Raw genomic sequence first — 17868 nt, 5'->3', positions numbered from 1 at the left:
CATGCCTACATACCGTAGCTTCCTAGTTCATCTCCTTGAAGGCTTTTACCTCTCAGCGGTAGACATGCCAATGATTATACTCTTGCCAGGCTCGGGACATTCTGTGGTGGTTCCTCTGTATTTCACGGATTGAACATCTCTCCTTCATTCCTGACAATGAGGTAGACTAAAAATAAGCAAGCAGATACCCCTTCAAACCAATCATACAAACACGAAACAAGGGACACAAAAGTTATTAAATGTAATATCAAGTATCTTAAAATACTATTTGTCTAGGCTGTTAGGAACACAGCATCAGAAGTAATGGTGTAACCTAATTTACATCCACCACCTCTCACCATGCAATGGGCCACAAGCGATATCAGCAATGGACACCTCTGATCTCATTCATTTGCCGGTTCAAGAAACAATTCTTTATTCTAACTAAATATATCATTTATTTGTAATTATGAATATGAATATAGTTGGAAACCTACACTCAAATTATTTATCACACCACTCTTCAATCTCAGAATAAATCTACAAAGAAAAATATTTCTTCTACGTCCTCGCTGAATGTTCCAAACTCAGAACGCCCAACATGAGCCCATGTTTCGGTGGACAACGCCACCTGCTTCAGGGGTAACAATTTAAATTGGGACAATCGTTCACTATATGCTTACAATGTTGCCCATTGTAAGCATCATCAGTTAATTAAAAAATAGCAACTCTTCTAGATGACAGTAATCACAAAGGTGAAACGCTCAGTGAGATGAGGTGGGCCAGCCTCCTGATGTCGTCCTCTTTAAAATTAGGATTTCATGTTTTGGGTGCCAGTTTGCCGATGTCCCTTCATATTGCTGAAAGCAGAACTGGTACCCGCATAACATATGCACTTGCTTTCTACACATGGACGAAAGTACGCACATACTTTCTTTGGGGCTGCTCCGACTAGCAATTTACATCCCATGCTCATCTCATCTCGCTTATGGCCCAGATGAACAGTGTGTTGCTTTCAATGTGTGTAGACTGTAGGTGGATCCCATGGGGTGAGAGGCTGGGACAAATCAGACAGGACCAGGCTCTGGGTGTTAAATTAAAGTTTTCTGATTGGTAATAATTAAAGTCCATTCGTCCATAATGCTGAAGATGTATTTCTCTGTAGAGAGGTATCCTTTTATTTTAGGCATCTGGATAGAGCTCCCAAGGTGATTTGACTTGTACAAAGCTCACCCAGTGGCTAACCAGGAATCCTATTGGAGAGTCCCCAACACTGCAGCAAAAGCAGACCTACCTTAATCTGTCTCCTGTCAGGACACCCAGCCTGTTCTGGTCCCATTGGTAGAGATTTGATTGGGGTCTTCCAATCTTGTTCCTTCATTCTTACTTGTTACTGGGAATGACTTTTTTATTTATTTTTTATTTCTTGAATTTTAAATTTTACAAAGTACTTAGACTTTGAACAGAAACATGATTAGAGAAAAAAATGTCAAGAGAATAAATTTAATAAGAAAAACAAATATACAAGTCCACTAATAAAAAGAAAAAAGAGGAGGAGGTAGAAAATTTGAGGAGAAAAAAATGAAGAAACCACTAAAAAGAAAGACCTGCCATAGCATGTCTTAAAACATTTCCTGCTATACATTTAGGGGTATATTTTAAAAGCTGTGCGCGCACGTCCATGTGCACGTGCTTCCCGGTGCGCACACGTGGACATGCCGATTTTATAACGTGCACGCCAGCACACATGTTATAAAATCCATAGGCCGCGCGCACATGTGTGCCGGATTTTATAATCCGTGCGCACAGGGGGGCCTAATTTTAAAAAAACTACTAGTGGCAACAAGATCGGGCCTCTCCCAGTTCCCTCCCAGACCACTCAAATTAAGGAGTGGATTGGGAGGAAACTTCCCTCCTCCCTCTAACCATATTCCCTCCCTCTTCCCTTCTCCTTACCACATTCTAAATCCTGTTGCCTACCTTCCATTTTTTTAAAATATTTTTGCTTACTGCTCTATTCGAGCAGAAGCAACTGACTGGCACGCGCTTCCCCGGCACAGCAGCAAATGGCTGCTGTACTGGCCACCTCCAGACCCGCCCCCCCCCCAGACTGCCCTCCAGACCTCCCCCTTTTCAGGCCCCAGCATTTAATCACGTACAGGGGTTTATGCATGTGGCCAGGCCCGTTTGAAAATTCGCTCGGCACGCGCATAAACCTGGGATTTACACTCTTAGTTGTTCCGGTACAAAAAAAACATATGAATTCTGCTGATATTTCATCACTCATTTACAAGGATATCATAAAAGAACAGAAGCTCCAAGAGCACTAGTTTCCTGACACATGGACAGGAATCCTTTCCTCCTTTTTTGTGTAGCACAGACCAAATCTGGAAATATACGAACATTATGCCCCATAAGCTGTTTATTCATATGTTAGAAGTACGCCTTCATCACATTGCTTAAATCCGATTCATTAAAAAAAAAAAAAACCCAGCAATATTGCCTCTCCACTACCTCATATTGTGAAGATTCTAAGAAAGTGGATAACTCTAAACTATCAGGTATCTGAAGATTATTCCTACCAGGTAGAAAATAGACTTTAGCAAGAGAAGAAACCATATCCAAAGAAATATTTAAAACCTCCTGAAAATATCTACTCAGAGTTAACCAAGATAGATCACCTATAACACATGTACTCACACAGTCTCCCTCTCTCACTGATGTGCTTGCTTGCTCTGACACACAAGCTTACTGACACACAAGCTTACTAACACACATGCTCTCACTCTCGGGCTTATGAATGCTCTCGCACATATGCTGACTCATTCACTCTCCCTCACGCACATGCTCACTGACACACTCACACATGTTCATTGGCACACAAACTCTCACTGACTCATCCATCGCTCACACATATGCTCACACATATGCTCAGACTTATGCACACACACACATGCTGTCATTCTCCTCCTTCACACATGCTCACTGACACACTTGCACTCTAAAGCTCATACATGCTGACAAACACACCCTCACTGCCTCATACATTCAGTCATGCTCACTTATGTTCGCTTTTCGCCCCCTCTGTCTGTGAATAAGTAAAACAAACATTTTTCTTTACATTGATGTTCATGGAAAATCTAGGCAGAGCCCCGGAGAGGAGAGTCTGAGTGGGCTTTTGAGGGAGGGGGTGGCTATTTGGTGTGGGAAGGCCCAAGGTCTGTTAAGCACTTAAGCACTGATGTAGTTTGCTTACATATATATGCTGCGGCATGAGGATGATAGAGCCTGCCACAGAGGAAAGCTGTGGGAGCTGGGAGGCAGGCATTCAGCCCACGGTGAGGCAGTGGCAGGAAGTATGCTGGCTGCCTCCCACCAGCAAAGAACAGAAGCGGGGCAGGCATGAATGGAGGTGGTGGGAGTGTTTTCCGCAGCCACAGTAATGATGAGGGGGTGGGACAAATGCAGCGAGTAGGCCCATGGAACCGCGGCTACTGCCGCAGGGAAAATACAAAAGAAGCACTAAGCAGAGGACTTCAGGGGAGGCTCACACTCTCTGAAGAATGTCACATGGCTACTGTTGGTCGCCACGATTCTGTACTAGGCTTGTGGCCACGGTGACCAATACCTAGCACATGATCAGGGTGACTGGCCCACCGAGGCATGCTCGAAACCACAATAGGCCAATCGGCCCCTGTTACCCTATTTAATATTTATATTGCACTGTTATGTCAGGTACTGGGAAAATTGGGGGGTAGAATATCGGATGTTTGCAGACGATTTTCAATTTTGGTTCCCAATTAAGGATTCCCTGAAGGAAGCATTTGAGACAAAGGCATCAGATTTGTCACAATAAAAATACAGTTAACTCAAAATCGGTTAGCGTTAAGGAACAGTAAGACCAAAATTATATTGTTGGCAAAAAAGTGTCTAAATGATGCCAGTGTGTCGAAGATGTCATTTGAAGGAATGGATCTTGTACTATTGTCAGTTGTACGTAACTTGGGTGCCAAGCTTGATTGCAAATTAGCTATGAAAGATTGTGTGTAAGCTGGTGAAAATTGGGTGTTTCAAGTTGCATCTATTGTGTCAATTAAAGCCAAATTTGGGGATTGATGATTTTCGGTTAGTTATGCAAATGATGGTACTAAATAACATTGACTATTGTAACTCACTTCCTTCTAGGGTTACCAAAAAACATGATTAAGTCAGTACAGTTGTTTCAAAATTACACAGCCAGAGTACTTTGTGGAATGGGGAGATATGAACATATCATTCCTGTACTTAAGGTCCTTCATTGGTTGCCAGTATCTTTTAGAATCTGTTTTAAAGTGTTAGTAATAATACATAAGGTATTCTATAAACTGGAAAATGGATGGTTGAGATCCACATTACTGTGGTAATGTGCCGCAAAGGGAATTACGGTCTGTGAATAAAGGTCTTTTAGTGACCGCCTCAGTGAAGGAAGCTAGCTTGAACATGGTGTGTGAATGAGCAATTACAGTGGCAGGACCAGTACTCTGGAATTTAATGCCGGAGAAGTTATGGCTAATAAGAAAGCAAAAGCTATTTAGGGAAATGCTAAAAATCCTGCCTTTTTAAGGAGGCTTATTATGATATCAAAAGGTAGACAGAGCTGAAGAGTTAAGCAGCAAGAGGGTTTAGAGGGGAAGGTCAAAAGTCACGTATTCATGTTGTATGTTTTATACTATTGAAAAATAAATAAAAATAAATAAGAAATTCACAAACATAATTTTTTGCTATTTATGATATTTATAAATTCTGCAGACCAGAGCTTGACAATAGTTGGACTGCCATAAAAGAACAGATCCAGATGGATTCCATGGTGCTTAAGGGACTCATTCCAGACACCAAGTACCAGTTTTCAGTGAAAGCAGTGAACTCCTATGGAGCCAGCCCCCGCAGCACTCCAAGCGAGACAGTAAGGACATTCAGTAAGTGAAATGTCTTCCCTTCATTAATATGTTGGATCTCTGGTAACCTTGAAAGGAACTTATGTAGCCTGCTCTGTCTTATAGTTGCAAATTCTTAGGGTTTCAGAAGTCCTATAAAAAACAAGTTATTAGCAAGATTCTCTAAGTTAAAACAACATTTGCTGCTTCCAAATTCTTGGGGTCATCACTAGATTTATTTTTGGATCACTGTCTACATCTATTGTACAGAATTTATAAATGGAGAACAACTGGAGGAAAGAATATAAATGTATCTATTCATCATCTGTTTGCATTTCTTCAAAACTGAGAGACATCTGCTGTGTACATAATTTAAAGCTAAGTGTGAGTCAAAACAAACCTCTTCTAGACTTTTTGAAGGAAATAGACACATGCAGTTCATAGTACAAAAAGCAACAATGGACTGGGCAGTTTGGCTTCCCCTTTTAGGTACAGAGCAGAAAAGAAGGATGACATTTCGCAGGTGTCTTATTTGGTAAAGTTTTAATAGCTACAGTGCTTTCTTTTAGAGCTAAAATGCCAAAGACCCTAAGCTGAGAACCTGTAAGAAGAAGCATACAGCTTATTAAAAAAAAATAACAACCCATATATGAATCTTATTTCTAGAGAAAAGAGAAGGGATTGTCCCAAGTGCAGCTTGTTCAAGGTAAAGGTGCATTGAGTGTTGTAAATGGAAATTAATTAAAGCTGAACATTGTTTTTACATAATGCTGAACATTACATTATGCTGTCCCAAAACTGATTATTTCCAGGGGAGAGGGTTTCCCATTGGCTTTCATAATCTCAATGACATTATCCTCTAAGATTGGTTTTAAAATAAAAATTCAGGTTTATAATGTTGTGAATTAGTAAGCATGTAGAAGGCAGATCATGATGATTTTAATTCTTTTATCCAATTATTCTACTGTTCCTATATATTACTTTTTATTAAAGATCATTTATAATGTTTATATTTGGGATGCCACATATGACCTGGAGTGTGTCCCTATATGATAAGGAAATCTGACATGACATGACATGACAAGAAAAGGGACAGAACCATGTCTGGAATTCCTACACTGAAACTGATCCTTCGGGCGACAAGTTCGAGCTTACCATAATGCAACCTAGCCAGAAGTTAGTTGGATAAGCTAAGTTGTATTTTTTTCAGGCTAACCAGCTATAGTACGTGTAACTCTATAATTCACCCAAGAATATTTTTATATGCATGATTTTGCTTCTACTTTTCTTTATAGAAATGAAGATGAAAACATTTTACTGAAAGCCTTGAAAGACTTCACAGATTCTTGTGGCAGGGTTTGACCATGCTAAACTTGAACCTGGTGTCTTTTCATGACAGCCCTATTTATAAAGGGATTGCTCCCATTTTATTGCAATCTGGAAAACCTTTTATAAATCAATCCTCCAGTCTTTAAATGCATGTGTTTTTTTGGTGGTGTTTTTTTTTTTTTTTTTATAAAGGGTGTGTCTGTGCAATGTGGGCCTTCATTTCCATTCGGAAATAGCCTAAGAAGAACACACTAGAACTAGCATTTAAAAATGTTTTTTTTTGTTTTTTTTATATTATTTATTTCTCATTTTCAAACATACAAACATATAAATCAAGTTTGTATTAGAAATACATGGATTGGTATTCAACTTTTTAAATCAAAGAAAATCAGATTTCTTAATGAACCAATTATAAAATCTACAGCCGAAGATCCAATACCATTTAGTATTAAACATAATTGAGAGCGTGTTACACTGTAGTTAGAAAACATAGGGGAGCATACCTCGAAAAATTCCTAATTTAAAGGCATCTACATAGTACCTGCTACTCTACTATTCTTGTTGACTCGACATAGTCTATAAACTTTTGAGCGAGTTATCTGATTTTTTTAAATGAATTATGATTATGAATTGTGGTTGGCAAACCACTCAATTAGAATTCAGCAAAAAATTGTCATGCCCCTACAAGGGTATGTCTGCCTGGGGGACACGTGATGATATGAGATTTACATGTCCAGTGAACTTCTAGGTATGGTTATTTTCAGATCCATTAGTTAGAAAGGATCAGGTCAATAAAAAAATGGGGTGGTTGGGCCGCTTGGCAATATCATACCTTTTTACTTCCCTCTGTTCGGGTTTCATTGTTCCTACCTAGCGTCTAAATGTAATCGAGCTCTCCCTCATAAGAGTAATTCCCACGAGTTTTCTTCATTCAGAGCTGGTCTCTTGATCTTGACTGCTGTCTTAGATCGCTTTCAGATTTGCACTTCCTTTTTAGATCCACTGTTAACTGGAAGTTTTACTCCTCCCTTTTTTTCCTCGTGAAGTGACTTTTTCCTCTGGTTCAGAATTTTGTCAACTTTGTTTATTAAGCATTTATTAATTATTTATTGAGTTAAGTTTTGTCTCCCAGGTTAGTTATCTCAATGGGCAATTTTGAAGTCCCTGTATCCCAGTTATTTGTATTCCCTCTCGTTCCATGTAACGCTCCCATGCGATGTTAATTTCATTGTAAACCGGTGTGATTTGTATGCTATACAGGAATGTCGGTATATAAAAGTTAAAAATAAATAAATAAATAATATGATCAAATTTGAATTAATGACTGGAAGGGGGAGAGTAAGCAACTCCATGGCTCTCGTGATAAACTTTCAAAAGAGAAACTATGAGAAAATGAGAAAAATAGTTAGAAAAAAACTGAAAGGAGCAGCTACAAAAGTAAAAAGTGTGCAAGAGACGTGGTCATTGTTAAAAAATACCGTCCTAGAAGCACAATCCAGATGTATTCCACACATTAAGAAACGTGGAAAGAAGGCAAAACGATCACCAGCATGGTTAAAAGGGGAGGTGAAAGAAGCTATTTTAGCCAAAAGATCTTCATTCAAAAACTGGAAGAAGGATCCAACAGAAGAAAATAGGATAATGCATAAACATTAGCAAGTTAAATGTAAGACATTGATAAGACAGGCTAAGAGAGCATTTGAAAAGAAGTAGGCTGTAGAGGCAAAAACTCACAGTAAAAACTTTTTAAAATATATCCAAAGCAGAAAGCCTGTGAGGGAGTCAGTTGGACCGTTAGATGATCGAGGGGTTAAAGGGGCAATTACAGAAGATAAGGCCATCGCGGAAAGAATAAATGATTTTTTTGCTTCAGTGTTTACTGAAAAGGATGTTGGGGAGATATCCGTATCGGAGAAGGTTTTCATGGGTGATAATTCAAATGGACTGAACCAAATTGCGGTGAACCTAAAAGATGTGGTAGGTCTGATTGACAAACTGAAGAGTAATAAATCACCTGGACCAGATGGTATACAGCCCAGCGTTCTGAAGGAACTAAAAAATGAAATTCAGGCCTATTAGTAAAAATTTGTAACCTATCATTAAAATCATCCATTGTACCTGAAGACTGGAGGGTGGCTAATGTAACCCCAATATTTAAAAAGGGCTCCAGGGGTGATCCAGGAAACTACAGACCAGTTAGCCTGACTTCAGTGCCAGGAAAAATAGTGGAAAGTGTTCTAAATATCAAAATCACAGAACATATAGAAAGGCATGGTTTAATGGAACAAAGTCAGCATGGCTTTACCCAGGGCAAGTCTTGCCTCACAAATCTACTTCACTTTTTTGGAGGAGTTAATAAATATGTAGATAAAGACGAACCTGTAGATGTAGTATATTTGGATTTTCAGAAGGCGTATGACAAAGTTCCTCATGAGAGACTTCTAGGAAAAGTAAAAAGTCATGGGATAGGTGGCGATGTCCTTTCGTGAACCACAAACTGGCTAAAAGACAGGAAACAAAGAGTAGGATTAAATGGAAAATTTTCTCAGTGGAAGGGTGTGGGCAGTGGAGAGCCTCAGGGATCTGTATTTGGACCCGTAATTTTCAATATATTTATAAATGATCTGGATAGAAATACGACAAATGAGGTAATCAGATTTGCAGATGATACAAAATTGTTCAGAGTAGTTAAATCACAAGCAGATTGTGATAAATTGCAGGAAGACCTTCTGAGACTGGAAAATTGGGCATCCAAATGGCTGATGAAATTTAATGTGGACAAGTGCAAGGTGATGCATATAGGGAAAAATAACCCATGTTATAGTTACACAATGTTAGGTTCTGTTTTCCCGGCGGGAATTCGGGAAAGTAACTTCAGACAGCTTTATGATCTAAAAGGCAAATTTATTGATAGCAATACAAAGACAATATAAAAAGAGGAACAAGGAAAGAGGAAGTCGTTGTTTCTCTGGAGACGCAGGTCAGTAGTAAAGGACATTCAGCTTGCTTCTCAGATGCGGAGCTCCCCGGCTGGAGTTTTTAAACTTTTTTCATTGTCCAATAGAAATACATTGATGCGCATCCTGGGTGTATTATCTTCTTCTAATATCCAATTATGAACGTAACTTTATAGTCCAATCAGGTACCGTCTCTGGGGTGTTGGCTTCTTCCGGTACTGAGCTTGCCAAAGCACATGGTTGTGAAATATGTTGCCAGCAAAGTCAGGAAATACATAGCTCAGGCCTTAGGCCTATCTACATCCCCCCCTTGAATCGTTTGGGAACGATTCACCAATGAAAGGCTGAGGTTGTATTTCCTGGATTGAAATGGTCATAGCATCAATTTAGTATGACCCACCTTTTAGACTGTTAAAAATGGCTTCCATATTCTTTATGGTGTTGAATCATTCTTTTTACATAACTCACATTCACAATCACAATCACAATCGTGCACGCATTCTCATTATGTACTTTGCTTTATTGACATTCAGTTTCACATTCATTCTTCATTCAGGTATTGTTCTGGCCTTCTTCCAGTTGATCCAAGATTCTGTAGTGTGCTCCTATTGGCAGCATACCAGTGACCTATATTTCCAATTATTCCTCTCAATGATTGATTATTGATTGTCAATGAATGGTTAGAATGGTTGAAGCAATAATCCATCATTCTACTCAGGGTTAATGCCACTGTCTTAGGTTGCCCATAGTACGCAATCCTAATGATTGGCTACCTGGTGCTTACCCGTCATCGTTAAGCATAACAGCCTGAGGAGGTAACATTGCTGCTGGTAAATGAAAAGCTTTCTGTCGTCTTCGCAGATGATATCTCAGGCCATTAAAATAACAAACTTCATTCATTCTCACAATTAACCATTGCAAACTCACTTAGAAATGTAAGCCACTTTAAACTGTGTTTCCCGTCAATTAAACCAAATTCTGTGAAAATACAACCTTATCCTTTAGAAAATCTCACTCATTAGTTTCAGAAGAGGATTCAATCATGTTTATCATTAGGTGTTGTCTAACTGCGGAGACTTGAGAGTAACTTGAGAGTATTTGAGACATAGTAGAAGCAATAGTTAGAATTGATTAATAGAAGCAAAACCATGCTTGGGAGTACTATTGCTTATGTCTTAGCCTACCATGCATTTGAGCGTCATGGAAATATAAACAAATGCTTCAAATCTAAATTAAGAGTAGGATGTCGAAGGAGACATCCATATGGATGAGGGATAAGAAATCTCTGTAACCAATGGGATGGTATCTGCAAACTCTACTAAATGTGATGTTTAAGAATAGGGAAATCAATGAAAGTCATAATTCTATCTTCAATTACCAAGAATAACTATATAAACATTTGGGACTACATTAAACCTTTAAACTTACTAAATGTACTGGAATTGAAGAGGACATACTCGACTGCGCAGCCTATTCACATGAGCTGCCTAAGAACGGTGTGAAGGCTGAACTGACAAACTATGCTGCGGCACATTGCGCCGGTCTGCCATTGGCTCGCAGACATCTGAACAAGTCTGGGCTAGGAAGGGCAGAGTGTAGCAACTGGAGATGAATACAACGTGGAAAGCAATAATGAAATCATATAATAGGTGGTGATTCAAACCAGTTATCTATGGGACCTAGGGATGAATGATCATCTTAATTAATTATATAATGGATATGAGAGAACTGGGAATAGCAGCAAAACTTTAGTATTTTAAGTTAATGTGGTTTGTAACATGTAGGTGTATGTAGATGTATGTAGATATCCAAATCATGGCATTTGCAGAATGGCATATGGGCTTGGAGTATATGGCAATCAATTATCAATGACATTTGACAAAGCATAGTGTGGTGTAATGCATAACAGTTAGTCCTTGTGTAAAGAGATGACAATGATTGGGAATGGATCTAATCTGATCAGGGCAATAAGATTCACACAATCATGAGAACTGCATTAATGTAGAGTACAACAACATAAAGGCAAAATATAATCAAGCAAGAGTAGTAAAGTTCAATGATGAGTGGAAGATGAATTCTGTGTTAAGGCCGAGACTTCCGTAGAAGGGATGGGAAGAATGGAGTAAGTCCCATAAATGTTGTTTTCACGCTTTCAGTGAGGTGTATCAACTTTTCATTCGTCACGGCCTAATAGGGATATGTGCGTCTTTAATGGTTTCAGATACCTAATATGGTAAAGTAGCATAAAAGCAAATTAAGCATTTAAAGAAAAGTCATCTGCGGTAAGCTAAACCACAAATAACGAACATAAGTCACACTAGACTGACACACACTCATCCATCCATCAAATATACTTTTGTTATCTTCTTAACATTAGACAACAGATAACATATAATATGAGCTCAAAATTCGTATCAAAAATGTATCAAAAAGAGTAGATCAAAAATCAAAAATGTGTATGAAAAATAAAAGTTCAGAATTCTGTCCAAAAAGAAGAAGTCCTTGAAGACCTGAAAAGTAAATACTAGCATACAATTGAAATATCAAATTAGCAAATATTGTACATATAGATTTCCAACCAATAATATTAAATAAATTTAATCAATAATGTTCTGAGCTTATAGTCAATGTGTCATACCAAATAATTAGAATAATTAGAACTCAAATATCAAATAATTAATACTTAAATATGCTACATTTTAAACTAGAAATTATTTCTCCTTTTTTTTTCTTCCGTTCACCGCACAGCCAGTGCTGGCAGAACAGATAAGCTGTACTCTGCAGGTCTGCAACACAGACAACTTCCCCTTTTTTTTGTAAAGATACAATTTAACTCTTTAGCTAAAATGTCCTTTCAAATTCATAATTCTCCTCTCAGAATCATAATTCAGCAGCTCAGACTCTAAATTTTAACACTAGTATATGTTCTTGTCAGTACTCCAGTTCAGTATTAAAGAAATGTGAAGTCAGTAACGTAATAAAGGATCAGTATGTAAAGTTGAGAGCAAAGGGGATTTATATTGGTGGGAGATGTGTCTCGCTCCCCCCCTTGATCCCTCTTTTACCACAAACGTACAGTGTAGAGCAGAAAGGAAATAACATGTTGTAAGAGGAAGATATCGCATGCGCTTGGTGATCACCTTAATAAAAATGCATTCACATTGAAAAGAGGAACTTACATTTAAAACTGAAAAACTCAAACTTAAAACCTAAGGCTATACGGTACCGTTTGAGAATTAACTTACTTATACTAAAAATCCTTATCATAAAAATATACCTGCAAATGATAATAGAACTAAATCTTAATAGCTTGAACAATAAGACCAGTAAATACATTAAAATGCGAAGTCTAGCAACCCGTTATATCTGTCCACAAACCCATTAATTTCAGGGCGCTAAACGTCTGTGATGGCATTACAAAAGTTCTTCAATCTGATAAAAACTGACCACATGCAACTGATCCCAGTGCATGGCTGCTGTCCCTATTACAGAATACAGGGAAGCACGTAATTAGTCAGCCAAAGTCTGTAGAGACATATCTATTTATTTTTGGATTTTATATACCGGAGGTTCCTGTATGCTACTTTATTTTTGGATTTTATATACCGGAGGTTCCTGTATGCTACGCGTATCACTCCGGCTTACATGACAGACATCGGGAAGGCTGGCAAGGATTTACTAGTCTTATGTACACAAATATCCTAGGTAAGCAAATTCTTATCTTAGCTTCTTTGTCCTGAAATGAATATTGCAGTAATGCAAGCAATAGCTATAAAAATAAGGCTCAGATTAAGGAGATCATCCTAAAGGATGGTCGTATTAAATGTGGTTCCATTTAAAACTGTGTTTCATATTAAGTTCACACTGTGTCCTGTCCAAGCTTCACTAAGGTGGCAATGTAAGGTCCTACATACGCTGATACCTTCTCTGATATGTGTGAACTCACGTTATCTGGGGACATGTATGTTGGCGTATTTACTCTGACTCCCACTACTCCTCCAATTATTGGGGTCAAATTGTGGTGGAGGCCTATCATTAGGCGGAGGTCTACTTGGTCCCCTTGCAGCATATCTGCCTCTAATATTCCCTCTTGGGAATGAAAATCTGTTGTTAGGCCGATAATGGCAATCCCTACTATAATGGCCATACTGGCCACACTGAAAACACTGCCCACTTGGCAGACGACGTTGTGGTGTTGGCCAATCAGGGTGTGGTTTCTCCTCAGAAGGTGCTGTAGGAATCAAATGGAAGTATCCTACTGCAGCCATCGCCTTCTCTAAAGGTGGGGGGGGGTCCTGTACTCTGCACTAGACATCTGAAGACAGTGTCAGTAGTACTATAAGGAGGCGGTGATGTGGATTCCTTACTAATTTCTTCCTCTTTTTCTAAAAAGGCCTTTGTCATGACAAACCAACTATGAATTTGGACATGGTTTGCCAGGGTTCTTACGTCTTGCCCATTAGATTTACGATACTTGTTTTCCAGAAATGTCATAAGCTGTACGAGCAAGGGCGTGTCAAAGGAGCCTCCTGCTGGCCAAGCAAGGAAAGCATCCTTCTCTGCCCACGCTACCCACTTAGAATGGTATTTACGAATCAACTTCTCATTGGGTTTAAGCAGGGCAATGACTTTGTTCAGGGGACATGACTCACTAACCTCTCCTACCATCTTGGGATCTCTCAATATTGCAGACCAGACTACGACACAATTATTAATAATAAATTTCGTGTAGCCACTCTCTTATGAGAAAGAGTGGTTCAACCTTACCTTAATTGTAGTTTTCACCGTACCGTGAATTCACGCTTCCGGTGTGCTGTACTTCTTCAAACGCGAAGGTATTCACAGCGGGACAGGGAGAGATAGCCTGCAAACAAGGTACTGAAGACCTATCTACTCCTTTCCGTTCCGTTCGACTGGTTACCGGTTCCTACTGTACTTGGGCTCCAGTGCGTTACCGCCGAAACAACCGGGATAGGGCCAGAAGGCAGCGTCAAGTCTGCCAACTGTTTTCGAACTTATTAGTACACTAACGGAAAAACCTATGACTCACTCGTATAAGACAAGTTTTTACTCACCTTTCCAGACAGCTCCACGTATGTTTGCCGTGGAATACTTGATCTGAAGGCTTCTTTTTTCTGCGGCACGTAATCCCGCTTCGGGATCCACCTGACTAGTTTCTACTCCGTCCCGGCACGTATCCCGGCAAAAGCCCGGAGCCCCAGGTGGTATGTCGCAGTATTCAGCTTGGGTTTACTGATTGGTACTGTACAAGATCTGCCAGATAGCAGTGCGCGCCAAGGTCTAAGAGATAATAAAAGTTACTGGACAGTTTTTTTTTTCTTTTCTTTGAGAGTAAGACTTACTTCCCCAAACGTGGTTTCTGAAGTGCTTCAGGTCTCAAAAATCTCAAAGTAGATTCTGGATGCTTCAGGGTGGGTCCCACTCCCGAACGACGGCACCCTCACTTTCTTTGATGCTGGCGATGAGATATTCCTGAAGGAATGCTTGTCCGCGATGCCCGCATTCTCCACCAATATGTTTTCCCGGCGGGAATTCGGGAAAGTAACTTCAGACAGCTTTATGATCTAAAAGGCAAATTTATTGATAGCAATACAAAGACAATATAAAAAGAGGAACAAGGAAAGAGGAAGTCGTTGTTTCTCTGGAGACGCAGGTCAGTAGTAAAGGACATTCAGCTTGCTTCTCAGATGCGGAGCTCCCCGGCTGGAGTTTTTAAACTTTTTTCATTGTCCAATAGAAATACATTGATGCGCATCCTGGGTGTATTATCTTCTTCTAATATCCAATTATGAACGTAACTTTATAGTCCAATCAGGTACCGTCTCTGGGGTGTTGGCTTCTTCCGGTACTGAGCTTGCCAAAGCACATGGTTGTGAAATATGTTGCCAGCAAAGTCAGGAAATACATAGCTCAGGCCTTAGGCCTATCTACAGTTCCATATTAGGAGCTACCATCCAAGAAAGAGATCTAGGCTTCATAGTGGATAACACATTGAAATCATCAGTTCAGTGTGCTGCGGCAGTCAAAAAAGCAAACAGAATGTTGGGAATTATTAGAAAGGAAATGGTGAATAGAACAGAAAATGTCATAATGCCTCTGTATCGCTCCACCGCACCTTGAATACTGTGTACAATTCTGGTCGCTGCATCTCAAAAAAGATATAATTGCGATGGAGAAGGTACAAAGAAGGGTGACCAAAATGATAAAGGGAATGGAACAGCTCCCCTATGAAGAAAGACTAAAGAGGTTAGGACTTTTCAGCTTGGAGAAGAGGCGGCTGAGGGGGGATATGATAGAGGTGTTTAAAATCCTGAGAGGTCTAGAACGGGTTAATGTGAATCAGTTATTTACTCTTTCAAATAATAGAAAGACTAGGGGGCACTCCTTTAAGTTAGCATATGGCATATTTAAAACTAATCTGAGAAAATTCTTTTTCACTCAATGCACAATTAAACTCTGGAATTTGTTGCCAGAGGATGTGGTTAGTGCAGTTAGTGTAGCTGTGTTTAAAAAAGGATTGGATAAGTTCTTGGAGGAGAAGTACATTACCTGCTATTAATTAAGTTGACTTAGAAAATAGCCATTGCTATTACTAGCAACAGTAGCATGGAATAGAATTAGTTTTTGGGTACTTGCCAGGTTCTTATGACCTGGATTGGCCATGCCACTGTTGGAAACAGGATGCTGGGCTTGATGGACCCTTGGTCTGACCCAGTATGGCATGTTCTTATGTTATTGTAGCAAAAAAGGTAACTCCTGATGTAGCTAATTTACTTTCATTGTAGCCATCGGTAAATTTGTGAGATCACTGAACTTTGCGCAAGCAGCTGGCTTAGTCCCTTTTGATTGATGGGAAGTGGTATGTCACAGCACAGTATTGCAATTCCAGAACAATGCTTCATGTTCTAAAAATAAACACATGTAATGTTCCTTAAAGTTTGCATAATGGCTGCATAAGTGCAAGTTTTTTTTTTATTTGACTATTGACCACACATATGTAGTATAGATAAATCAATATCAATATAATCAATATAAAAAAAATAATAAATCAATAAAATTAATATTGATTTATTATTTTTTATGAATGTTTTGAAAATTGTGCTTTTTGAAATATCTGTAAACCGATGTGATGGCAAGTCCAAACATCGGTATATAAAAACCTAACAAATAAATGTTAAATAAATAGCATAGATGCAAAAGAATATAATGGAATTATTTCATACCTATTTTTCCAAGGTACCAAGAATTTCTTGATTTTTAAAAATGGTGTGTAAACTGTATTTTTCATATATGTGTAAAATCTACATTCTACACACCTTTTTGTGCCAGTGTTTATTTTAGGGATAACTTTAAAACTGCCCACAATGTTTGTTTGTTTGTTTATTAAAATTGCTGAGTCGCTTTGTGCAAAGCTCTAAATGATTTACAAAATAACATACATAATGATTTAAAAAAATAAAAAACATAAAATCAGTCAACAATCTAAATGACCAGAATATTGTTCCATGTAAAGTCCCTTTGGGCATTTCATCATTTTATGTAAACCGGAGTGATTTGTAGTTCTTACAAGAACTTCGGTATATAAAAATTAAAAATAAATAAATAAATAAAATATAATGAAGACAACATACATCAAAATAAATGCTTGCTAAATCAGGAAAGCCTGTGGAACTATTAATAGATTTTAAACATTTCACAAGACTTCATAACTCAAGATTAGACCCTATAATACAGGAAGAGCTACCAAATATATACAGGCTCTTGTTAGTTCAATGCTTGCTTGAACAGGAAGATCTTTAAAGCTGCTTTACATTTTTTCAGGCATTCTTCAACAACACAGGTATAAAATTCCATAGACTAGGAGCAGCCACTGAAAAGGCACAGTCTCTTGTGGATGATAATCTAGCTGTTTTTACTGAGGGAACCTCAAAAAGGCCCCTTTCGTGGGACCTAAGATTCAGAGTCGCTTGAGAGATATGTAGCAGTGAGTTTACCCAATGAAAAGAGGAGGTACTGAGCAGTTTATGGGTCATAGGGAGTATCTTAGAATGGACTCTGAAGCATACTGAAAGCCATTGGAGGGAAAATAAAATTTGCGTATTGTGATCGGTACATTAGCTCCACAAATTAAACGCTGTGGAATTAAGAAGTTGAAGAGGTTTTAGAGTCTGTTCAGGCAGTCCAAAGTTTATAGCACTGCAATAATCAATGATGGGTAACACAGATGCCTAAACTACAAACTTGAAATGATTTGGACAAGGAGATTTTTCAAGCCATGAAGGACCCTCAATTAAAAAAAAAAAAATTTGGGGTAACAGTTTTAATGTGATGGTGAAAAGATAGATTGGAATCAAGCCATACACCAAGGCTTCTAACATGAGCCAAAATGGGAAAATGACAGCTGTTCAAGACTATGGAGGTCATTTTCTATCCCTATCGCACGCGAAAAGGGACTTTTCACACGTGATAGCTAGATAGGGGTGGAGTCGGGGCGGCATTGGGACTGGAAGAGGAGGAGTCGGGGCGGCGTCAGGGCAGACGCTGTGGAAACTTTGCCAGTAGCGTGCCCAATAGCACCAGCTTTCACGATGGCCCTATTGGGTGTGAAAGCCGGCATCGCTAACCGCGGTGGTGCAATCATTGCCGGCTTTCGCAGGCCCACTCCCCGC

General features: G+C 39.0%; 1 protein-coding gene across 2 annotated transcripts in view; it reads left to right on the top strand.

Moving 5' to 3' along the window:
• EGFLAM (EGF like, fibronectin type III and laminin G domains) overlaps window positions 1-17868 on the top strand; it is a 343739-nt gene that overhangs the window by 171345 nt on the left and 154526 nt on the right. For both annotated transcript variants that reach the window (XM_029578471.1, XM_029578480.1), the window contains one exon: window positions 4768-4934. In XM_029578471.1, coding sequence (XP_029434331.1) covers window positions 4768-4934 — 167 coding nt within the window. The remainder of the gene's footprint in view (window positions 1-4767; window positions 4935-17868) is intronic.

The sequence above is a fragment of the Rhinatrema bivittatum genome, chromosome 1 (genome assembly GCF_901001135.1).
Source record: "Rhinatrema bivittatum chromosome 1, aRhiBiv1.1, whole genome shotgun sequence".
NCBI classification, from domain to species: Eukaryota; Metazoa; Chordata; class Amphibia; order Gymnophiona; family Rhinatrematidae; genus Rhinatrema; species Rhinatrema bivittatum.
This window is presented reverse-complemented; position numbering and strand designations above follow the sequence as displayed.